Source organism: Lepeophtheirus salmonis, chromosome 8, assembly GCF_016086655.4.
Source record: "Lepeophtheirus salmonis chromosome 8, UVic_Lsal_1.4, whole genome shotgun sequence".
In the NCBI taxonomy this organism is placed as follows: Eukaryota; Metazoa; Arthropoda; class Copepoda; order Siphonostomatoida; family Caligidae; genus Lepeophtheirus; species Lepeophtheirus salmonis.
The window spans coordinates 26,760,532-26,786,916 of NC_052138.2; the positions used below are offsets into that span (position 1 = coordinate 26,760,532).

General features: G+C 31.1%; 2 protein-coding genes across 3 annotated transcripts in view; both read left to right on the forward strand.

Moving 5' to 3' along the window:
* Nucleotides 1-3,396, forward strand: part of LOC121123130 (lachesin) — a 207,032-nt gene extending 203,636 nt beyond the window's left edge. For both annotated transcript variants that reach the window (XM_040718244.2, XM_071890669.1), the window contains exon 10: nucleotides 2,527-3,396. In XM_040718244.2, coding sequence (XP_040574178.1) covers nucleotides 2,527-2,660 — 134 coding nt within the window. In that variant the 3' untranslated portion in view covers nucleotides 2,661-3,396. The remainder of the gene's footprint in view (nucleotides 1-2,526) is intronic.
* Nucleotides 3,397-5,064: 1,668 nt separating this feature from the next.
* Nucleotides 5,065-7,074, forward strand: LOC121123528 (uncharacterized). Its single transcript, XM_040718653.2, has 2 exons — nucleotides 5,065-5,348; nucleotides 5,437-7,074. The coding sequence occupies exons 1-2, from the start codon at nucleotides 5,174-5,176 to the stop codon at nucleotides 5,652-5,654; spliced, it is 393 nt and encodes a 130-aa protein (XP_040574587.1). The 5' UTR covers nucleotides 5,065-5,173; the 3' UTR covers nucleotides 5,655-7,074.
* The last annotated feature ends 19,311 nt before the right edge of the window (nucleotides 7,075-26,385 follow it).

The following is a 26,385-nucleotide window of genomic DNA, read 5'->3' on the forward strand; positions in this document are numbered from 1 at the left end:
ACTTTATATATTGTTTTTTTATATAGCATAAAGAAAAAAAGAGGGAGTCTAATATTCAGGGAACACTGTATAAGATTACTCCATGATGTATATCATAATTCATATACGTGATAGTAAATGTAAAGAATTGTATAAAATATGAAACACTAGTACGTCAAAATGAATGAAACCCTGCCGTCGTTTAGTTCAACTACAATTAAAAAGGAAATTACTTTACGTAAAATTGAAAAAAAATGTATTTGACTTTCGTTAAGCTCAGCCATGTAGCGCTCTAGAAGCAAAATTAGTTTCTAGCTCATCAAATCATATTTAGTAAAATTATCAAGCTCTTATTATGATTTTATTATTTTTGAGGAGAGATCGTTTAATGTTCTTTGAATGTATTTCCCATTTTCGACAATCATACGCTCGATACGAGGCCTAAAAGATTTGCAGGCCTTGACCACGTCCGCAGAAAGACTTTATTCCAGTACTTGATGATTGAGGCCTTCATTGAGTCCATCTTGTTGCATGAAATGCCAGAGACCTTCCTTTCTAACTCTCCTTCAAAAAGTATTCCATGGGATTCACATAGGTGAAGTTAGAGGCCCAGGTGTGGGGGTGCCAAATGACACCTTCTTTTCTTTAAACAAGTTTTGGGTGTTGTGGCCTTGTGAGAGGGGTCCTATACCTTTTGACACCGGATGTATTTGTCAGGATATATATTTTGTAGAGACGTTTTGATATCATCCTTAGGTCAGTATTTATGGCCCTGGAGACTGTTGCATGGCTTACTTGGCGATTTTTGAAAAGAGCATTAATGGGAGTTCCAGGAGAACGAAAGTTTCACACCTACAAGGAATATGGGAGATTTTTTATTTTTTTTATCCCTCCTGGACTTATGAGCTTATCTCTTACATGCTCTTTTCAGCTGTTGTAAATGTCGTAGACTGTGCTCCTTCGGATATCTGAGCATCTTCTTGATATACACTGGAATATATTCCTCCGCGTCTCCTACATTGTAAATCCTTGTTTTGAATTAAAGGTTGGACAGCTAACTGAAAGCTAAGAGTTAACCTCTCACTTTAAAATTGACATAACCTTGTTAAATACTTTCCTTATTGTTAAGGATGTAGTTAAAAATAGTCCAGAATTAACTGAACAATCTTGTGGAGAACTCAATCATTGAAAAAAAGATTAAGAGTAATTTTTTTCAAAGTGGGATCTTCTCCACAAATAGATTTATTATAAATATTTGCAGATTTTTTGTGTTTTTCTTTATAAATATGCAAAAAAAATATTTTATACATAAACATTTTATATTTGTATTATGATAATTGATTTTTTCAATTCAGTTCTATAAAATACTTATGTGGTTTTTACATACTATTGACTTCGAAGGGATTTGCCAAAAATTGACAAATCAAAACGATTACTTTAATCTGTATTTCTTAATCCTTTTTTCTTCTCTTAGAAAGCTCTAAAGATTTCATTTTTCATTTATATAAATCCTTGACCTGAACTTAATCCGTTCACAAAAACATTTTTAAACAGGCCTAAATACTTTTTATCCTCTAGATGAGATCTAATAAAATCAGAATGATGTTTATGCTCAATTGAGCATTTAAAATAGAAAATGTAATCTCTAATTGACTCAACTTTAATGTTTGTTAAAAGGGATTTTTTTTTTTTTTCAAAATAACCTTTATTTTTTATTTTTTAATAGAAACAAATCTTTGTATATTTTCTATTGGTCAGTATTTTTTATTTTATTTTTGTACCAGGTGTTGCATGGAATTAGAGAACTTCTGTTAACTCTTATAACTAAAGGTTCTGTAAATAAATTTCAATGCTTATCAGCAAAAGGGGTGTGTTTATTCCCTCCATTGCACGTCACTCTCACGGTAAAAAAAGAGCTTAAAAAGAGACGTTTGTATCCCGTTCTCTACCCTTTTCTGGGCGGAAATAACTCTCTCATAAATTTATAACCAACTCAAGTTGTCTAAGAACACATTTACCTGGTGAAGCATGGTTAAGAGGCGGAACCAAATCAGTCATGAATTTGTCTGTGCCACCGTCAAGGACTTTTGTCGCTTCTAACAGCAACTGTGATGGCTGAGAGTGACCATTTCGAATGAAATTATTATATGTTACAGAAAATTTAATTAAAATTATATGTAGGAATTTAAATGTCTTAATTTCAAAAATAAACTTACAATTAAGGTTTCTATAGACTATTAAATTTCTGTACACCTTGTAAATGTTTGATGTTTATACTTCCAATATGGTCGTAATAGATTGAGTGTGATGTTACTGTCTGAAATCTACGATGACGTCAATAGTTATTTTATGTTATGATATTATATATATATGATACATATATTTATGATTTATGTTATTATATATATATTTTTATGATTATTTTATGTAACTGATTTTTGGGCCTTACTCGTGTGAGTCCTTAGAACATAGGGCGTTTAAATTTTAATAATTATATGTACATCTCCACGAAATATCAATGGCTAATATTTTTTTCTTATTTTTCAGCTGAACCAGAAGCACGTGATTTAGGATGGAAAACAGGGATTTCTTCATCCTCTTCAGAGAGTCATCAACACATCTCCTTCAATTCCGAATTATTGATGTTCCTTATCCTTTCTTGTCTCACAGCTGCACTCTAAAAATAAACCCTAAACTGAGGATTTCAGAGGATTACATACTTATTACAAAAACATTCAAATGATACAATAATTATTATTACTAAAATGTGCAATGGAGCTCAATTAAAACTTTTTTTTAAATCTGAGAAGATAGACGAGAGTTATAGTAAGGAAAGTAGTGGTTGCTTATGAAGAATGGGCTCCCTTTGGCCTAAGGGGGCTGAGGTGGGCATTATTATTATAAATATTAATACTATTAGAATTATTTTACATAATATGTTATATATTATATACTAAATGTGGAATTTTATACGTTTCTGTTCATTTTATAAAGTATCTACTGATTTTCCCAAGAATGTACTTGCATTATTTCCTATACTCATTTTGTAAAAAAAAAATGATATATATGATCTTTTGCAACTCCTGGGATCATTAGTTGTCTGTAAAAAGCCCAACTTGTACATTGTATAGTATCACAAAAACGCATTTGTATAAATTATTTGCCATTTCTTGAATAATATATCCATATATATATATATTTTTCCGTTTCTTTTTTGTATAAAAACTCAACTAAAAATGATGTATAATATAATAATAATTATAAATGTTATTCTCTGATATTTTCATAGTTGTTTTGTTTTTTTTCGTTCTTTTTTATTTATTCTAATATAATTTGAATCACTTGAGTATGTGTAAACATTATGATATATAAATATATTTGTTTTTTGTCTTCTATATACATATAAAATATTAAAACAACAAGATTAGTTTTATTTTTTGGGTAGATGGAATCATGTAATATATGTATTAGTGATGGGGTAAAATCAAACTCTGACTCGGATCTTTAACCCTTCAAAACATAAAAATAATAACTAACTTATGCACATAGTCAGACCATTGTTGTATAAATCCGGGGTTTTCAATCAGTCACCTTGGCACATCTTCCCGAATAAACATTTTCTCGACTTGTACGTAAGCTAGGGAGCTCGGATTTTTTCGTTTTGTAACTAATGGCATGTGCTTTTATACAAGGGTCACCAAACTTTTCTTTTTTACTGCAGTCTTGATAACTGATCTAAAACAGGGGTTTTCAAACAAATTGTCAACTTGGTATACCTTCCCGGATAAACACGTTAAAAATCTACATGTTTTTAGGGTGGGGACCCAAACTTTCTCTGGCATTTAATTACGACCTTACCTCCGTTATTTTGATTTACGATATTTCATTACACAATATCACGACAGTTGAAACTTTATTGTTTTGTTTTTATCCCATGCCTCTAAGGGTGAAAATTTCGGAGCAACGCCCACAAAAAAAGGCAATGCGATCTCCTGTACGACGGTTTCAGAGCCGAGAAGGCTGCTGAGACCATTAGCATCTCCATCCTACTACTTACAAAATCCATAAGTCTATTATAACCCCATACAGCCATAAAGAACAAAAACTTTCGCAGCAACAGTATGTCTGACGTTTGGCCGTCGACTGTGTGACCTTCCTCCAAACCCAAACTATTCGCCCGAAACTTTTGAAGTTTGAGGCGTCTCTGAAGGGAATGTCTGCTTCACCTTTTATCCAAATTTGGATGCACTCCGAGCTGCAATCATAACAACGTGGTAGACCATGGACATGGCCTTCATTGTCAAGGTCTATTAGACTGTTTTCCGGTATGTCGAGGATGGTATTGCTTGTGAAGGAGGACATATTACATATCAAATTTAGCTAAATATTGTCGCACAAGAGATGGCATTGCCTTTTTTGTTGTTAATATTAATAATTGGTTTGAGAAAAAACCTAAAACATTTTTTTTTAGTTTTCTCATACTATTATCATTATTGTTTCATTCTTTAAGACAGTATAAAGTCTAATCACGTGTGTTTATGCTCATGACTAGCAGATGGTAATGCTGATGAGCTATTGGAGTCTTATTAAAGAAAGTCCTTGTTGGACTCAGAGTAAAATTGACGATCAAAAACGAAGTAATATTTTTCTATGTCCTTACTTGAAATGCATTGGAACTTATGTTTATATTCTCATAACTGCTTGTAGCTAATTTAGTGAGATGTTATGAAATCTAAGCTTATATCTTTCAACATTCTCCAAATTGTCCGAGTTATCATGTTCCTTTTTGGTTTCATTTCCTTAACACTAGAACGACGAGGGTATCATTTTTGATACCCATTTGGGATTTAATGAAATATTGTGAGAAACTTCTTGATTGTATTTGTTTATAAGTTCATGAATTCTCCTAATTCATTTTATTAATCACAAAAAACTAAATTATAAATTAAAATTAGTATTCGTTTCGTTGGTACAGTGAATACTATCTAGACAGACGTGGGTATCATATTTGATACCCAATTATTTCAAATAGTATGTTTGTTCTACAATCAGGCTCAAACCTGTTTGAACAGGCTGAAGCAAGTTCAAACATGAATTAACTTCTCTAGATAGGAATCGTGTACATTTCTAGTATAAATATAAACGTAGATTTTTCTGAACTATCCATTCTGCTTCCACCTTTTATTGTGCAAGGATGTCCAAGAAAAAATTATCAATTGAAGAAATAAGACATTATCTTGAGTGCACATCGTACTCCGATTCAGAAAGTGAGGATTTCAAATTGGAAAAAGATGAAGAATATGTCCAACCACCTCAATCAAGTTCTTCTGATTCTGATGACTATTCTGATGTTTTTGACAAGCCTGTCGGTAAGTAATTTTCTTGAATACCATTATTAGTTTTGCTATATACTAGATGTATTTAATAACAACTAATTGGTATATTTAACATTTCAAGAAATGCCAGGATGCAATCAAGTGACTCAATTCCCGTCTTCTAAGAAACATAAATCAACCGACTTATTAGAAGAGTCAATGTATGTTGGCAAGGATAGCACAATCTGGCACAAACAAATAGGAAATGGAGAAATTTCAGCCCGTTTTAGCCAAGAAAACATTTTGAAGGATGTCTCAGGTCCATCATCATTTGCAAAACGTAACATCATTACATATTAAACATTATCAGCTTTTGAACTCTTGATCGATAATTACATTATTGATCACATTGTAAAATGTACAATAGTTGAGGCTCGTTCAAAACTTAAGAATGATGTATGGACAACCAGCAAACGAGAAATACTCCAACTGATTGCAATAATGTATACAAGAGGAATCTTAGCCAAAGGGCAGACGACAAAAGTAATTTGGTCAAGAAAATTGGGAATCAATCTCTTTAGGAATACTATCCCTCGCGACAGATATAAGGAATTATTGAGATATATTCGCTTTGATATTCGTTCCACAAGATCACAAAGACTTCAAAACGGCAAGTTCGCCTTGATTTCAATGGTATGGGATCGATTTGTCGAAAATTGTAAGTCATCATACAGGCCAGGTGATAATATTACCATTGATGAGCAACTATTCCCAACAAAAGCTAGATATCCATTTACCCAATATATGGCTAAAAAGCCTGATAAATTTGGTATAAAATTTTGATTAGCAGTTGATGCATCGTCCAAATACTTGGTAAATGTATTTTCTTACTTGGGAAAAGATTCTCAAAGACCAGCAAATAAATCTTTATCAGAATATGTCGTAATGAAGCTAATGGAACCATATTTGGGTAAAGGGAGGAATGTTACAACAGATAATTTCTTTACGTCATTGTCTCTTCCAAATAAACTTTAGAAAAATAGGACGACTATTTTAGGAACTATGAATCGTGCTCGCAAATAAATACCTCCTGAACTAAAACCTACCAAACAAGCACTATTTTCAAGCTTAATCTTTGTAAATAGTGGCAAAACATTGACTTCTTATCAAGGGAAAAAAAACAAAAATGTTTTAAATTTTGAGCTCTGTTCACAAAAGTGTTAAAGTTTTAGATGTACGAAAAAGGTTACCAGAATCAATCCAGTATTATAATGAAACTAAGTATGGAGTTGATATTCTAGATCAAATGGCAAGACTTTATTCCACCAAAATGTCCTCTCGCCGATGGCCTTTACAAGTTTTTTATAATATTTTGGATTTTGCTGGTATAAATGATGTTATCCTGTACAGAGAAGTGACTAGTAAGAAAATAACTCGTCGCCAGTTTTTGAATAATTTGATTACCGAACTTATTGGTGAAGATGATGAATCAAAGGATGATATAGAAGAAAATAATCAATTATTTCAATCACAATCAAACAGTTCAACTAAAAATAGAAGCTGATGTATTGTCAATTGTACAAGAAAATCACGGCGCTTAACAAGCAAAACCTTTTGTAAATGTAAGAGATTCGTATGCAAGCCTTGTATTGGTACTTAAAAAACAATTGTAACTTGGAAAAAATGCTAATTTCTTAATAAATGTTATTGTAAAAGTTATGTTTATTTTTTAAATAAATAATAAATCTTCGGAGAAAATAAAAATTAACACATTACTTTTAATTTTATCAACCACTAACAGTTACAAATATTAAAAAATAAATGGTTATCCATTTTGATATCCACCGTCGTTTAAGGGGGTCGTTACTATCCGTCGTTCTAGTGTTAAACATATTATTTACATCCAAACTCAAAATCCACTACATTTACATCACTCTTTGACTAACAATTCATTAAAGTACGTATAAAAGAGCCTTTCCAGGTCAGTACTAAAATTAGTTATTTAAATATTTCAAGACCATATGGTTTTCTTAATGTTTTGTAAGGTTAAATCTCTTTTAAAAAAATAATAATGAGTCGTTCAATCGGTTTTTGTAATGTCAGTAGCTAACTTATCATTAGTGCTAATGTATTAGGCCTCCTATACCTCAAACAATATAATTAAATAGATTTTATTTGTTCAATAATTCGAAATTAAAATTTATAATATGACACATCTGATAAAAATTTTAAATAAAATGATCCAAGTATTAACTTATTTTTAGCGTTTTCTTTAATTGGTCAGATAGAGTTGCACTGATTAAGTATGAATCCAGAGCGTGTTTTTGTTATAATTTTTTTTTGTCAACAAGATGTTTGAAATGAAGGCGAAAGGAAAACTTATGTTTGAAATTTTGTCCAGTTTTTTATAAAAGTTATTTCTCATCTTTTGACAAATGTTACAAATTTAAGATTTAAACTTTAGTTTCTTTGAATTAGGATCCTCATAATTAAGGGTGTAAATCCTAAATAATTTTCAACTACGAGATTTTTTATTGTTGCTGGCAACTGGAATAGTTTTATAACAATATTTTCTAAAGGTAATAGTATTATTGTTTAATTTTTGAGACAAAACAAAGTGTAACCACGAGTGTTTGTGTAAATGAATGATGAAGAGTCACGCTGAGGAAATGTTGGGAGTTATAAGAATGAGTCCCTATGAAGAATTGAATACAGAAACGCACTAATATTTACCTATATTCTTGCTTAAAACGTAGTGGAACTTCTGTTTATTTCATTTATCTTATAGGACTCTGTCAGTAGCATTTAGATATAGGAAGAAATATATTATTTCTATACTTATTTTTTTAATGTTCCTTAAATTAATCAGACGGAGTAGCAGTGATTATGTATAAGTAAAGATTACAGTATTGCATTTACTCCATCTGACATAAGAATCTTATTTGAAGTCCATATACATGAAGTATATTTTCTACTCCAGGAACGACCAAGGCGCAAACCTACGACCATTGAGATTAAGAGAATAATTTTTCCCGAGAGCGTTATCTATTAAGCTGTGTCGGTCCATTGTACTGGGTAGTCTATTGAAATCTGAACACTTACTAATTCAATAATTAATGAAGGTTGAATTATTAATATTAATTCATCTTTCAATGTATTAAAGCAAGGATCACCAAACTACGGCCCGCTGGCCATATCAGGCCCTCGATGTCAGATCATCCGGCCCAGTGACAGTACTTCCATTTGCTTGATAAAATAAATACTTGAATATTATGTTTAGAATACTAACAAATCCTGATTATTATGTACCTTAAATTTAGTATTGTTGTAGTATATGCTATGCGTATTATCTTGTAAATAAATATAGAGTAACTTTGTCCTATTTCATGCATTTCAAAAAATATATATTCAGTGTTGTAAATGTAGAACCAGCCGGAGCAACATTGATTTTTCCATTTTTATTTGGGTGTCCCACAATGACCCATCTTTCCCTTCTTTCATTTTTATATCCAGTTTTCTTCACCCTTCATTATGGCTACTGGAAAAAGGAGAAGTGGACACAGAGTTTTGCGATTTCAATGAAGTGGGGGAAGTAAAGTATTTCTTTGTGGAAACAAATGACAATAAATCTAGTTACGTAATGTTTAGTGTCAGTGTTGCACTTTTGGGAGTGTAGGATCTTCGGAGTCACTATGAAACAAAACATCTATCAACTTACTTAAAGTTTTCTGGAAAGTTTTGAACTTAGAAATATGAGACAATAAAATGTAGTTTAGAAATTCAAAGAAACATCTTCACGAGAAAGTTTGCTTAAATTAATGAATATATCACTGTTCGAGTAACAAAACAGAATGATTATGTGGACCGCACAAATCATTCTTTCAGTTAACAGGACCGCAACAAAAAAAAGTGCTGACCCTTGTATTAAAGCACAATCAATTAGTTACAAAACAAAAGAAATCTGAGCTATGTAGCTTACGTAAAAGTCGAGAAAATGACACTTGAACGTGATTGACAAATTTCTATTCCCGCACTCCTTGACGCTGAGCGTTTCCTAGACTACCATCTACACCTTCAGCAAGTCCGAAACATTGGAGAGGAAGTCAAACTAGATCCGGAGGAGTTACAGAAAACATCCCAGGGCAATCACCTCAAGTTCATGAGGACTCATGCAAGATATCTTTGGGTCTCAACCCAGACTGTTTAAAGAGCTTTTTGACGCTTTTGGGTCCCCTACAGCTCTAAAATCCCCTCGACTACACCTTTTGGGTACATGTCGAGGAGAATGCCTGCAGTATCCCTCACCCAAACACTGAGGGCCTCAAGACCCCTTTCAGTCATAACAGGGATACCAAGACTGAGGGATACATCTGCAGCGGTTTCCAGCCCTTCTGCCGTCACCTGGAAGCCATTATTGTCCTTAAGGGCAGGCTGCATTAATGATTAAGAGGGCTCAGTCTCACATGTATTTATGGTATTAATTTTGTTGAAATTATATTGTTAATTAATAAATTATATATAGTTGAAGTTTAAAATTCAAATTGTACAGATTGTAATGGACCACTCTACTCTGTATGCATATTTGTTATTAAACTATTGCATTTAATGCACTATCGGAACGTAAAACAAAAAAAAGGAAGTGAAGTAACGTAAAAATACAAATTTTATGTTACATAATTATGACGTTTCTTCGCTTCATTTTTTTATACCTACCGGAAGTGGTTATGATTTAAACCTCTTAAATAAGGGAATCATGCAAATTACCAATGAAATTTCTTATTAGTATTTTACGTTTATATTTACATTTATTATAAAACAATAGACCTCCTTGCTCGCTGTTACGTAACCATTTTGGAAATTGGAAGGAAGAGTTAATAATAGTATTTATATCCAGTAATAGTAATCGGGAGCATTTTGGTCATGTTAAAAAAAGAAATCGAAAATCAATATGGTAACCCGAACAATTTTCAGGAGGAGAGGACCTTAGATCAGCTACAAGAAGCTGCGACAAGGGAGGAAGGGGAAATAACCAAAGACAAGAACTACACCGATGTCGATCCTCATTTTTACTAGGAGTCCAACAAGGAGCCCACGCAAATTTTCCATTTGGTTTCATATCCGTTCATCAAATATATAATGTACGTAGTAGGGAAAAAAATTTCACAGAAGAGTTTCCTGGTTGCAATCTGCGTTGGAGGAGACAATGATGAGATTGCAACTTTTCAAACGTAGACATGATGATCAATCAACAAAAAGAGTTTTGATAACAAGATAAGGTCAGACTGCCAGAAGGATCAGGATTTCATTGAAAATTTCCAAAAAATCAAAGATGAATAATCTTATTGTCAGGGTTTTTCTTTTTTTAATTTGTTGGATCCAGTGGTTGTCTTTCAAGCTCATTAGACCTCAACCCCGTAGACTTCTTTGTATAGGGTGCAGTTAAGTGACGCACCAACAGATCCTCCTGCAATATAAAATCCGAGCTGATATCCAGGATCTGGTAGGAATTCCAGAATCTACCAAATGACCCTATTATCACGACTTGCTTCCGTTACTGAGAGAGACCTTTATTGACGCCAAAGAAGATTATATTGAATAATAATCATATTTTTTTTTTTTAACTTTTTTTTGCCATGGGTTTTCATTAACATCGGATGATTAGCATAGAAAAAATTATATTTTTTTCAAAAAATCGTGTAGGTTGCTTAATTGAGGTCGCACCCTTTATATACATTCTTAAGATATTCATAAAAACTATCGTGTTGTAATTCCAAGTGGCCTATTGAAATCTGAACACTTACTTATTCAATGATTAATTAAAGTTAAGAGATTGAAATAAATTCATATTTTGATATATTAAACCATAAACAATTAGTTATAACACAAAACAAACCTGAGCATTCTAGCTTATGTACAAGTAGAGAAAATAACACGTGAAAGTGATCAACAAATTTATATTGACACATTCCAAGCAGTGGGGCGTTTCCAGAACCACCGTCTACTCCGTCAGCAAGTCCAAAACGTTGGAGAGGAAGAAGGGATCTGTCAAAAAGGCCAAATTGAACCCGTAGGAGTGAAAGAAAAAAGTCCAAGCCAATCCCTTCAAGTTCATGAGGCCCATGCAAGATATCTTGGGTTTTTACACCAGGCCGTCCAGTGAGCTTCAAAAAGGGTTTAGAAAGAGCTTTGTCATGCTGGTGAAGCCACTTTTGACCCTATTTCTTCGTTGCAAGAATCTTTTTAATTAGTCTTTTGAGTTCTTTTGAAATATGTTTTGATACTTTTGAGCCCCCCCCCCCTTCTGCGCTGATGATAATACTGTCGATACTCTTCGACATACACCTTGGGTGTATGTCGAAGAGAAGGCTTGTAGTATCAGTCATCCAAAGACTGAGGCCCTCGAAGCCACTGTTTGCCTGCACTGAGACACCATGACAGAGGAATATATCAGCAGAAGGAACCAGCCTTCCACCGCCACCTGGAAACCTTTATTGCCGTTAAGAGCGGATACATTAATGATTCCGATAGATCAGACACACATCTATTTATAGTTTTAATTATGTTGACATTCTATTACCCATTAATAAATTACATATTGTTGAAGTTCAAAATTCAAAGTGTTCAGATTTTAATGGAAACTTCGGTAGTTCCTTGTAACTCCTAAATTATGTTTTTGGAAAAAATCTTTTAGAAAATACAGATGAGTTGAATTGAACTGAAGGAATGGTTCATGAACGACACATCACTAATATGTATCATACATAAATTTTCTTCCATTTGCAAGTCATCAGCAAATTTGAAAACATTGCTTGCTTACTCTTCCTTTCTTTCTTCTTTGCTTCCATTACGAAAATTAAACTGCTTTATGTGATAAAGATATTGCTTTGGTGTCGTCACTCAGTTTATATGTATGTATATATATTTTTTTATAGAGCTTGATAGCATGACCTCATTTGTTGGATCGTTAAAAAAGCACACATATAATAAACATTTTGTATGTACAACAAAAAAATTAATAGATATTAAAAATGGTTAAAAGGTTTTAATATAATAATTATTCATTATGTTTCTTGATCCCTTAATTATTATTATCAGTTGGTTGGGGTGCTGTCTGCATGGGATTTGATAATTATAAAGTTGAGACTGAAAAAAATATATTTTTTTTTTATGATAGAGGATAAATTGTTTGAATTTTATTATGGTTGGATATCTGAGCATTTTTTGATGTTGCTATCACTATTTTTAAAGAGAGAACATGTAAATATAAAGTAACTGTTTGTGTGTATGCAAAGACAGACAGTAACACTCATGATTTGTTCGAGGGTGGCAATTAGAGATGAAAATCGGTTTCATTTTTTAGCTCGTGAGTTTTCTTGGAGTAGTCAAATTTGAGGAGTGAACTTCCCTTTCTACTACATTGTTGTTTACAAAACCAGATTGAATACTTTCGTGTGATCATAGAAAACAGAGATTAACACCTCCTTGTTGATCTCAGAGTGGAATTAGAAGAGTCATACTTATTTCCTCTAATACATTATTCAAATTCTCAGTGTTAGCATCTTAATTTTCCGTTTGTTTGTTTTTTCTCCTGATTTTCATCACTAGTTATATTTGTAAGCCTTTCTTGTACTTAGATTAGAATTGATGTTCAACATCGGAGTGACTCTTAACTATTTCCGTGTTCATTTCCACCTCTCCCCTTCCCTCCTCGTCACAGTTGCTTTTAGATAACGTAATAAAATGTCATGACAGCTAAGCTGTTCTTTTCCAAAACATTCTTCAAACTTTCATCATCATTTTTAGTTTCTTCTTTTTAATATACCTGAAATGTTTTTAATGAGTATCACTGATTATAATTCTTAGTTTTTGTTGAATTCAGGTTATAAATATTGATTGAGATCGGAGTAACTCTTGACAATGTCCTTGCTTGATACAAAGTGAGTTTTGTGTTTATTTATTTCCTAGGATAACTGCTCGCAGCTAATCTAATGAAACTTCATGACAGCAATGGGCCTCTCTTCCCAAAGATAAACAGTCTTCCTACTCTAATTTTTCTTTCCTTTTTTTGCCTACGGGAGATCATATTTTTTACAAATCTATCTATTACTGTAGGTTGGTAATTTAACGACAAATAAATAACTGTTTCAAATTTATGTTATCGTTTTTTTTTATTAAATAAATAACATAAATTTCATAGTATTTATCATAAACTATCTCTTTTATTAATGTTTTATTATTATAGTTAATTTTTTTACATATTGTAGTTTTTTATAATGTCCCTTTAATTTGTCTGATGGAATTTCCCTGATTAAGTATTAGAGTACAGATGAAAATAATATTGCAATGTTTGATCGGTTTTTTTTTTGTTTTTTTGTAATTGAAAAAGTAATCACTTGTACGTGACAGACGAAGAGTAACCTGAGGATTTGTTTCAGGGTTGTAATTGTAAGTCCTTGTTCGGCTCAAATAAGAATTGCAGATCGACAACGGAGTAACTTTAGACTATCTCCTTGATTGAATGGGAGTTTAGAGTGGAACTTGTATTTACTCCTTTCTTCAGATACCGTCTTGCAGCTATTCTAATGAAACGTCATGACAGCTAAGCTGTTTTCTTCCAAAACTATAAACGAAAATAATATGATAATAGATGATCGTGCTCTTTTTTTAATTGCAACCTGAATTGGATTTTTATTTTCTAATGCTGTTATCATTATTCTTGAAGAGAGAACATATAAGTTCACTTGTACGTGGCATACGTAAAGTAACCCAGGATTTGTTTAAGGGTTATAATTGTAAGTACTCGTTGAATAAGGCTTATAATTAAGGATCGACGTCAGAGTACCTCATGACTATGTTTTTTCTAGATAAAGAGTGGTATTTGTGTTTATTTTTATCATCAGATAACTGCTTGTAGCTAATTTAATGAAATCACATGACAACTAAGCTGCTCTCCTTCTTAACATTCCTTTAACTATTAGGTTGATCACTATGTTTCTTTATTTATAACATACCTGCATAACTTAGAATTTACCAGAGATTTTATAATGTCCACAAATATTTTCATCGAGTCAACTTCAAGTTATCAGAAATATAAAAATATTTTAAAGACTACTTTATTTCTAGTAAGGAGAGTGGAAATTACTTTCTATTCGAAGTAAAGACTGCAGTTTTTAGTTCCCCCCACTGACTATGCCACTGAAGGGCGCAGTTGAGAAGAGAGCCTGTGCTAAAACCCTCACCAAAATGTGAATGTCATCAAAACATCTGTCGAGCAGCAGTGGGCGGCCATATTCGAGGCATTCATCAAAAATTATGTGATAAAGCCTCATCGCAGTACTCCTTTTCATTCCTGTAAAAGTTTAAATACTTTGTTCCTTAGAAAGTAATCCACAATTTAACATCGAACACGGTGTGAATTTTCTTTTTTTAAAAGGTTTATTTTCTAACTAATAAATCTATTGTTTGAAATTACATTTTTATTTTGATACTACGCAGTAAATTGTATTTATGTATTTTCACTTGCTTGAAAAAACAATGATATACTTTTACAAAAAACCTACTTAATTGAAAAAATTAATAAACCTATAACTATATTAATCATTATTGGATCAATAAAATATATTTTCCATATTTTCACATTAAAAAATTGCAAATTTTTTTAATATCGATACTAAAATTAACAGCCATAGTTGATACACGCTCGTTGAGCCGAATTAATACATGTTTTATATGTTTAGTTCTGTCATTCTACCGTATTATAAGTGCCTATAAAATTGTAAATATATCAACAGAGAGAAAGAGTTGTGAAAAATATGATATTTAACGACTCAAAAAAAATTATTTTTCAAAATCTAAACAGTGATTTTTTTTATTTCATATTTTCTAAAGAATTTATCATTATTATTTTATTCTGAAAGAGAAAACATATATGTATAAAGGAATCACTAGTGAATGTGCACATGAAAGAAATAAAGTATTAGTGAGGAATTGTTGTGGAGTTATAAATAGGTTTGTAAATCCTAAGCATATCGTCTATGTGCTAAAAAAAGAAACCGAAAATTAACGTGTCACCCTGACAATTTGAAAATTGTATTCGAGGAACTTTGCTGGTATGACATTTGATTAAATTAGCCTCGAGCAGCTATGACATCAAGGAAATAATCACAAGCCCCATGCCTTATCAAACATAGACATAAGCAAGAATTACTTTGACTTCGTTCTTCAATTCTACCCTTATAACTAGTGATGAAAATTCGGTTTATTTTTGGGCTCGTCCAATTTTTTTTTTGGAATCGGTAATATTAAGAATCAATTTTCTTTCCCTCAGCTGTTGTCATTATTATCTAACTCCAGTGTAGTGAACTTCTTTTTCAACTAATTAAACTATATTCAAAGCCTGATTTAACATTCGTGTACATTCATAAAAGACGGTGAGTAACCCTGAAGATTTGTTGCAGAGTTGTAATTCTAAGTCCTTTTTAGACTCAAAGTAGACTGATCTTGTAAAATGTCATGACAGCTAAGCTATTCTCCTCCAAAACATTCTTCAAATCGTCAGAATTATCATGCTCTTTTTTTTATTATATATTTTTTAACATGCCCGAAATACAAACGATTTCCATCTCTAGTTATAACTCCCCAACAGCTCTTCAGTATTACACTCCGTCATTTATGAGCATGCACTCGAGGTTGCACTTTATGGAAAGATATTCTTTCCTGAATGAGTTAGTTGAAACAAAACCTTATAGAAACTGTAATTGATTTAACAGCTACTTATCGAATAAAATTTTCCTAGAAGTTGAAAAGGGTTTGGAACTTTTAATAAAACATCAGTTATAATGATAAATATACCAGAAAATGAACCTCACCTCAACTAGCTTTGTTTTAACCAAATGGGTTTACGCAAGAAGTAGTGCTGAAACTCAGTTCAAACCCAATTTTTTTTTTTTGGATTCAGTATAAATTATTTTTTTATATTTATATTGCGATCCAGATTAATTCGAATCATAGACCAAAATTCAAACCTTGGACCGAAATTTCCTTTATTAAAAAAAGAGTTACTGCGACACCGGTAACGAGCAAAGTTGGACCAATTTAGTTAAAATTGTAATGATCTATGACCAATTTTAAGATTTAAAGACCGAAGTCCCAATAACAGAAGCAGTCCCATCCAAATATCTTCTTATTGGTCCCAAAAATGCATGTGTATGAAGTCCAAAAAATGTATAATCTTGTAACTCAAAAATGTTAATACTTTGTTTACAATGTCTGTGTTATTTTGCGCCAAACCTTTGTTTTCAAGGTCACCCCTTACCCAAAATTAGCAATAAACCAAGTGGGGAAACGAAAACCCTGTCATATATACTTTACCAAATATGTTGACTATGCGATTACTTTTTGTCCGCTAGAGACGTCGAATATACTTTATAACTACATCAGGCCTCATATTTAAGATTACCCTGAAGATTGTTCATCAAACTTTATAAAGAACTAGTAATTCAATGTTGCCTTGATGACGTACTCCAAAGATCTCCCGTCCCGTGAGGCTTGTTGTAGGCAGCTCCCCCTTTACCTAGACTGAATAATCCAAATAATTAAGATCCGAGGAGCTGAGAGAGCAAATACAGCTTGGCTCTAGAACACCTCTTCTCCTTTCTGGGCATCGTAATGAGATTTTTATTCTACCTTGTCCTTGATTTTGCTCATTTTTTTGGTCATACTGCGAATTATCCTTACTGGATTTCTAGAAAGCAGTTTTTGATAAGCATAACCATGGTCTTTGTTCTTAATCTTCGTTTCTAACATTGCCTGGACATTTTGGCCACTTTTCCTTGGGTATTAAATCGTATTAAAAGACAGAAAATGATCAAAGTTACATCATCTGTGGTATCACAAAAAGTGAGATTTTTGCGTAGGGAAAAGTATACAAATATGACAAGGAATTTACTCAAGCTAACTAATGCGTTTCACCATTTTTCTTTATAGATTTTAAGGCTAAGCACAATCTTAAGATAAAGCTGCTTCCACTTGACTTATTTAAATCTTTTAATAAATATTAGTTTTGGTTTAATACATTAGTAACCTGCTCTTAGGATTACACATAGCTTTAAGCCCCCTCCTTATTTGCTAAGAAAATAAATATTGAAATTAACAAAAAAAAAAGGAAATAAGTTTTAAGAATATGGGTGTTTAGTGTTCTATAAATAGGAGTTATGAATTACCACTTACATTGCATAGTTCGGGTAGCCTCTCTTTCAACCTCACACCCACCCCATATTATACATATAAACTGCATTGTGAACCAATGTACATGTGCATACACAAATGTTGTTGTTTTTTCGCCTCAATAAAGTGTTCTTGTCCGTTATCATAATGTATTTTGAATATTTTGAGCAATTTCTTATTAACAAACGCATTTAAGTAATTATATCAATTATATTTATTATTAAAGTTTACCAATATATAATTTAGAATAAATTATATTAATAAATAATAGGTTGTTCAGAAAAAAATACGGGAAGAAAGTTTGTAGGTACATGTTGTCAGATTCAAAAGATATTTTAAATATCTCTTTATATTTTTCTGAATCGGAGAAATTCTCTTGTAAGTACAAAAAAAAAATGACGGAAATGGGACCCTTTCTTTAAAAGTCTTATAAACTCTTCATTTTTTATCACAATGATGATATATATTGGTTACTTTTATCATTATTATAGCTATGTACGAAAAGAAAAACTCTGATGATCTGAAAAATGTCCTGTAGAGAAGCAGCTTTGCTATCATAAATTTTTATTACATTAGCTAGGAGCAGTTATGAGAGGAACAAAAAATACAACTCCCACTCCGTTTTTAGCAAGAACATAGACAGGATTTACTCCTATACTACACCGAGATACTCCCCATCAAATCATCATTGTTAATTTCTGTCTTTCATGAGCACACGCAAATGTAATTGCTTTATATATTTGATGTTCCCAATTCAAGAATTAATTAATAGTGATCACAACTTTGGAAAGTATAAAAAATACTCTTCAGATTGCCAACTAAAATTTTTTTGCATGGGATAAATTAAATAATTATGGGGTGAGGTTTGGTGACTCAACAGTTAAAAGTTCCGTCGAGTCAACAAATTTTATTAACACTAGTGTCTCACTAACACAAATATTAACAGAGTATTTTGTTTTAGCTGTCAATATTTGTGATTCCTTTCTTCTTATCAATCTTCGAAACATGGATTATTTTAATCCAATTGAGCTATTGTTTAGCTGTGAACAATTTCTAGCAATGAATAAACAATAAGTATATTGATGGGAAGAATATGCTAATTATCAATTGTTATGCATTTTTTCTAATTATTTTAGTAGGAAGTGTTACGAGATAGAAAAAGAAGTGGGACTTTTGATCCATCCACTATTCCATGGATTTTTTGAATATATATTAATAGAAGACTAAGAAGAAATATATACGAGTAAAAAATATATTTTTATTTATTTTAGAGAAGCTAAATCAAAAATAAATACAACAAGTAAACAAATCTGATTTGGAAATCCTATACCAAATGAAACTATAGAAACTGAAAATATTAACAATTTTAAAATATAATTAAAGATTACTTAGCAAATGACTGTTATACAAATTTTTAAAACGATCGTTTATTAAGTTTTTTTAATAATAAGTATTCATAACTATATACATGAAAATATTTTTCAATACGTTGGTTTGTTTCTCATTGTCATTTAGATTTTTATTTTTATGATATATCTTGCTAATGTTAATAATATTTCAAAACTTAACTCATCATAGTTTAATTAAATTCAATCAATCCAACATATACATACTGACTCATGTTTGAAAATTAATTGTTTAAGGTAAAAAAATAAACCTTAATTATGTACACTTCATAAAAGTTCTTTTATCGTAAAGACAATTAAAAATTGAGGCGTTATTCCATTTCAAATAAACCCTTTAAGTAACATTCATTTTAAGGATTTAATTTGGAGTTTCTCAAAATTGAATGATATCATATTAATTATAATAAGCGCATATTTGAAGGCAACATAAAATTTTACACATAATATGTGCATTTACATGACAAGTACTGATTTGTTTCTTACTCAAAAGGTTGCCTTGAATCTAAACACAAACTTAAAATACTCAAAAAATTATCTTCCAAAAAACTCAAAAGTTAAATTTAAATTAATAAACCTAATTACATATTCGTAATGAACCCGTCAATAAATTCTAGGATTGAATATTGAATCGAAAAAGGGTCTTTTAACTTTTGTTAAAACACTAAATCATTCAAAGATAGTATAAATGAGGGGTCGGCAACCTATGGCACGCGGAGGCGTATTCACTGACACGCGCAAATTAGAACATATTCCCCTAGTTTGTGTGCGGTTTTTACCATGATTGTTGATAGAGGCACACTCATTGATTACAAATGTTGAAGTTGGCACTCCATGTCTCAACGGTTGCCTACCCCTGGTATAGAAAAAGAAATTTGTTTCTTATTCAAAAGTAAGATCGGCCCCTTACAAAAAGTAAAAATACTCAAAAAATTGATATCCAAAAAACTAGATTTGATATGAAAAAAAAAAAAACAATTACATATTCGTCATTAAATGTCAATTACATAGAGTTAATTATATAATCTAAAATATTTTTTGTTAAAACAGTAAATCCTTCAATGATTGTAACTCTACCTAAAAATAAATTATTGGAAAATTATCGTTGTTATTGCACCTTTTATTAGTATATATCTAAATAAATATTTTTAATAAACTTTTCGTAATAGTATTTTAAACTATATTTTCAACAAAAAGAGAAACAAACAGTAAACATAATTGCGCCTTTCACAGACTCTTAAAATTTAAAAAATTTTGCATTTTCTTAGGTCATGTGAAGCCAAACAACTTCATTTACATAAGATACTTATTTTAAATGAGCTTGAATGTTTCGAGGATATTGAGATGGATAAATATGTAGCTATGCTTTGAGGTTTAGAGCTTCACAATTAAAAGTTCCGTATATTTAATTATTATGTTCTACAAATAGTATCCCTGTGTGGTTAGGGGTCGGCTAAAAGAAACATTTTCCTTTAAAAATATACGATATCCTCAGTGTTACTGTCTGTTTTTCAGTAATACAGTAAACTACGTAACTACTCAATACAATAATACATATTAATGAAAATCAAGTATATAATGGACATGTTTAAAAAAGTACAAACCAAAAATCAATATGGCAGCCCTGACAATTTGAAGAATGGTTTGGAATAGTTTCATTAGATCAGCTACAATCAGTTCTCATAAGGGAGGGAGGAAAGAAGGAAATAAGCATGGGCATTGGCAAGAATTACTCTGATGTCGATCCACAATTCTAGTTTGAGTCTATCAAGGACTTACCATTATAACTCTATAACAAATCCTCAAGGTTACTATACGTCTTTTATAAGTACATAATAATGTTCAATCCGGTGTTGAAATTAATTTAATCTATTTGGAAAGGAAGTTCACTACTCAGGAATTAAATAATAATACAACTGCTAAGGAAAGGAAAATTCATTCTTCCGATTACTAATTCCACGAAACGGTCAACCTAAAAAATTTACGAGATTTACATCACTATCTATATCATATATCTAGAGATGGTTTTTTTGTAAGAAAGGGTCGCAAAGGTGGGAACGAGACATATGGTACTTCTGAATTAATATTCTTGTTAATATTAGCTGTCTGTTATAAGTTTTGGGTAGGATAAATGAATTGCATGTATATAAAGGATAACCTTCTAATGCTATTAGTCCAGGGAAAATGTCATTATTATATTGAAACTCATACACATATATTAATTTTATAACAACATAAACTAGGATTTGTAAGAATTTCTCTTTTAGAGGGAGATGTTTACACACCACGACTTATTAAATAATGAACAAGAAAGAAGAATGAGCACACGCATCAACCTTTTTTCCTTTCCTAATCGTAATACTTAGTTATTTCTATAGTTGATAATATTGTAGAGAAAAACGCGTGCGAGGAGACAGGGGGGAGAAAGACATATGGTATTATTGTTTAAAATACTGATGTGATTATCACATCAGTATTTATCAGTTGCCTGCTTTATTATGATTTTTGAGGGTGTAACGAAAGTATTTATTAGCAAAATGTTTAATAAAGATATACTACGTATAATTGACTTAGACGATTTTTATCCGTTACAGTAGATTTGGAAACGTCACACTCCATGAAATAGTAATTTATTGTGAACCATATTCTCAGAAAAATAACTAATAAAACGACAAAATAAGAGTATTTCGAAATATATTTGAAGTTCCAAATTTAAAATAGAAGGCTTAAATTAAATACAATCTACATACTAAAAAATAAACCATCATACATTTGCAAGGATTTGCAAGAATTTCTCTTTTAGAGGGAGACTTATTAAATAATTATCAAAAATGAAGAATGAGCACACGCATCAACCTTTTTTCTTTCTAATCGCAATACTTATTTATTTCTAAGGGTGATAATTTTGTTAAGAATAGAAAAGCGTGCGAGGAGAAATAAATAAATACGCATAGCATCATTGATTAAATAATATTTATCTTCTTCTATCAATCAAGAACGTTATCATTCCCGCCTTTATTATAAACATGATAGTCGATAGAGAACTGAATAAAATGCCTAAAATAACGTCGCCTTCTGTCTGGATTTATGAAAATGGAGGCCCAGGAATTTGGAAAATACTTACCAGATGAAAAACAGATGGCTTGTCGGATTTGTCGATATAAATGTGCCTTTCGTCCCCCTGTCTAGAATTACACGCCACTCATTATCCTCATCTCATATCAAGAGCATGGATATTCATCTAAAAAATCAAGTTAATGATGAATACATCAAGTCAGACTTTAACTCTGATCTCACAAAGATGCTTATTGCATGTATATACCCTTATCCATTGCTAATCATCTACATTCAAAAAATTTATGGAGAAATAAACGGGTAGACCTTCCCGAGGAACCGTCATTAAATTAATTGAGGATGTTGGTACTGATATCATTTATAGAAATACATATAAAAATGTTTTGAGTCATCCACACCAAATGACGATCAAGATATCAGTAAAAAGTATAGAATATTTACTAATTTCGAAATGGAACTCTGAATTTTGTACTATCTGTTGCGTCTTGACGAGGGACAGACACAAACTTATTTATAGGTGGAGAGATCCAGGATGACCGAGAGACAAATGAGAAGAAGAAATGGCGTGGAGGAATAAGACTACACTTTTTATAAGATCATCTGTATTCTTTATAATACAAAACCATACTCTAATTTATTTACAAAATACACGACTTTAATACATAATAAAAGAAAATACAAGAAGATAATAAGAGCAAGGGGGAAGGAAATATAAAATACATTACACTATCTAACAGTAAGTATTCAATTTTTTTTAAATCTAACCCTAAAATATGATTCTATTTTAGCTAAGCATATCAAGAATTATGACACACAACTCATTAAATAGTAAAAGCAACTGCTTAAATGGTAACAACAACGGGGGTAGTAGCTTTGGATGGTTCGCAACTAGTTGGTCTGAGACTAGTTTCTTCACTTAAAGACATGGGTATGATAATTAGGTTTTCCAATATTACTTAGTCAATAAATATTACTTTTTTTATCACTTAAGGCTTAGCTATGGCTGATAGGCTCCAAGAAATGGTGTTCAGAAAACTCATAAAAGGCAAAAACAATACTTAAATGGTCACAACAACGGTGGTAGTTACATTGGGTGTATCATTATAATTAGTAATTGTGTAAATCCTTCATGATAATAGTATGTTGTTATATAAGCATAAATAATGGGGAAAATATCTTTTTGGATGCTCTTAATAAGGAGTAATCTCGCCGGACATTACTACATAATTAGTTTCTGCTCTAAATCTTTAAGATGGATTTATTTCTAACATTTTTTAATTAGTATATTTATTGTCTAATTTTATGATTTTGACAATTACTTTATTATTAATAATTATTTAGATCTCATCGATATCTATCCTGTGCACAATTGTATATAGCAACTTCCACATGAAGAAGAGGGGTGATTATCTTTTTGATTAAACTCCACGTCTCGCTTGTGTTTTGCAACCTAAAATTATGACATATTTAACTGGATTCCAGTGTCAGAACAAGAAAATATTATTTGGATCAATCTATAATTTCAATATTCTGTATATATAATTTATTGTTATTAGTTATATGATTCCAATTGTTTAATTTTGTATATTTGACATAAATGTATGATGGTATATTTTTTTATTATGTAGATTATATTTAATTAAAGCCTTCTTTTTTAAACTTGGAACTTCAAATATATTTCGAAATACTCTACTTTGTCGTTTCATTAGCTATTATTCTGAGAATAAGGTTCATAATGAATTACAATTTCATGGAGTGTGATTTTTTCAAATCTACTGTAACGGATAAAAAATGTCTAAGTCAATTATACGTAGTATATCTTCATTAAACATTTTGCTAATAAATACTTTCGTTATACCCTCAAAAATCATAATAAACAGGCAGATGATAATAACATCAGTATTTTAAACAATGATACTATATGTATTCCCCCCCCCCTTCTCCTTGCACGCGTTTTTCTCTACAATATTATCAACTTTAGTTATTTCTTTACACACATAGAGATGAATAGGAACAATAAAACAAAATTATGCAAGTTATACATACATTAGTCGTCTAAAATACCCTCCTTTTTTGATACAACTTAAAATACTTACTCCCTTAAATCCATATTAATAAAGGAAAGTTTGTTCGGATTGTCTGCTGTCCTTTTTGAGATAAGAAATATTAAGGGAACCATACAAATGAAATCTCAGTGACTATTATATGTAACTCGATCTTACATACAGGGTACGCATTATATAGGGTAGTTTTATTTATATCTTATACAAGCATATTTTTTTATCTAAGAAATAACCATGGAGCCAATGAAAAGGAATTTCTCAGAGGGGGTTTGCATGTAGCATCGAGAAATAAATGAAAAATTGTAGCCATTTGGCATTTAACATCGAGTGTGTATACAAGGTTCATTGTAAATAGTGCTCTCTTATGCATAACATATATATATATCTGATAAATAACAATGGAGACATAGTAATGAATTCCTCACAGGCGTTTTGCATATAGTACCCAGCGTATATACAGGTTTCCATTATATAGTGCTCCCCATGTATATCATATACATATTTTTAATCTAAGAAGTAACAATGGAGCCAATTTAATGAAATCTTGCAGACGGTTTGCCTGTAACATCGAGGTGTATACAGAGTGCGTTGTATATAATCTCTTTTTGTATATCGCAGCGAGCTATTGTAGTTACGGCTCTGCCAGGCAGCGCTGTAGAAACTTGCTCATCACGCTATATTAAAAAAATATCTAGCTTTTATTATTGTTTTTCGTTAATGAGAAAAGAAGAACTAAGTGTAGAGTGGTTCCGTAGGAGTGTACTAAGGAAAAACGGTGAGTAACACTTAGGATTTTTTTGTAGCTATCTTCTATATTTTTAAAGCAAAGTGTATCTGTTCGACAAAATACATTTAAAAGACAACTGTTTTCATAATTCAGGAGACTATTCTTTACAGATGGTCTCAATATGAATATCTAGTCTTTCCTTTTCGGCATACATCTGGCAGAGTAAGGAATTTATTAGCATTTTTTCCCCCCCAAATTTGGTATTGCATTATTTAATCTTTTATAAAGTTGATATTCAACAGATTGTCCTACTGAAAAAAGGAAATTTTATAGACTTATAAAAACATCCCCAAACAGGAAGTAAAAAAAGTGAGTTACGTTGGCAAAACAAATGATGTTCAAACAAGTACCTATGTTATGCATGCAAACTCATTATAGTATAATACATACGTGGTCCATCAATACAAAACAAAGTTAGAATCATTTTTCTCAAAATTGATTGTAAATTACATTTGTAATCTTCGATGAATATTTGTCAATTTCTGTCAATAAATAAATATAATTAACACTTTGGAGGCACTGCAAATTGCACTTAAAGTACCCCAAAAAATTGGTCCTGATAAAAAAAAATGATACATTGATATTTTTGATTTAAAAAGCCATATTGGGGTCCATATAACTCTCTTAAATCAAATAAAGGTTATAATCTATAAATAAAATTCTTGAGTATATTCAGTGATCCGACAAATTTGAATATAAGGCCTATAATTGACTCAAATACGTCTTTGTGATTAGGCTGCATGAAGTAAAATAATACATTGGGATTTTCTCTTCTTCTTGAATTTGCCTCTAGATTGTTTTCATGTTAATGTAACACATATTTAAATTCATTTATACAAGGTGTGGTTCATTTTCTTTTTCCAATCTTTATGTAGGAATCTTTTCAACAGAGCTTTGATTTTATAGCTTCTTCTTCAATTATTGTTGTGGTGTTACTATGTAAAATGTTAGTCATAAAAACAACTTTTAGAACTTGTTTTCATACGTACCCATGTGGGGCGTCAACATAAAAGCAATAATATAAAACAGAAAATGAGAAAATCCCAATATTTTTTTTTTACTTCAAAATGGTGAAGTATCATTTTAATGACTTTATTTTAAGTTAATAAAAAAAGACAATAACTTACCCTTAATTCATTTTTGACATGTAGGATACTAAATATCATAGATAAAAAAATATAATAATGCAAGAGAGAACGGTTCGTTGTGGTTGCTACTTGAATATATGTTTTTATTTTCGGAAGCTAATATCCGTATTTTGTTCTTCTTGACGAGAAAACAGAAAAGTATAAAGTAATCACAAATCTGTAAAAGAAGAGAAATAACTCTGAGAATTTATTGCAGAGTTATAGATAGTCGATTATCCATTTTTTACGTTTTGAGTTACCTTGATCTTTGACGTTGACTTCTCAAAATTTAAGGACCTCTTACTTTGACTATATATTAGGTTAAATTTTTTGCTCGATGTTTTTAATGAGTTATATCTCACGATGAACATATTTCATGAAAAAAAAAAGCTGAAAATATGCTTAAAGACT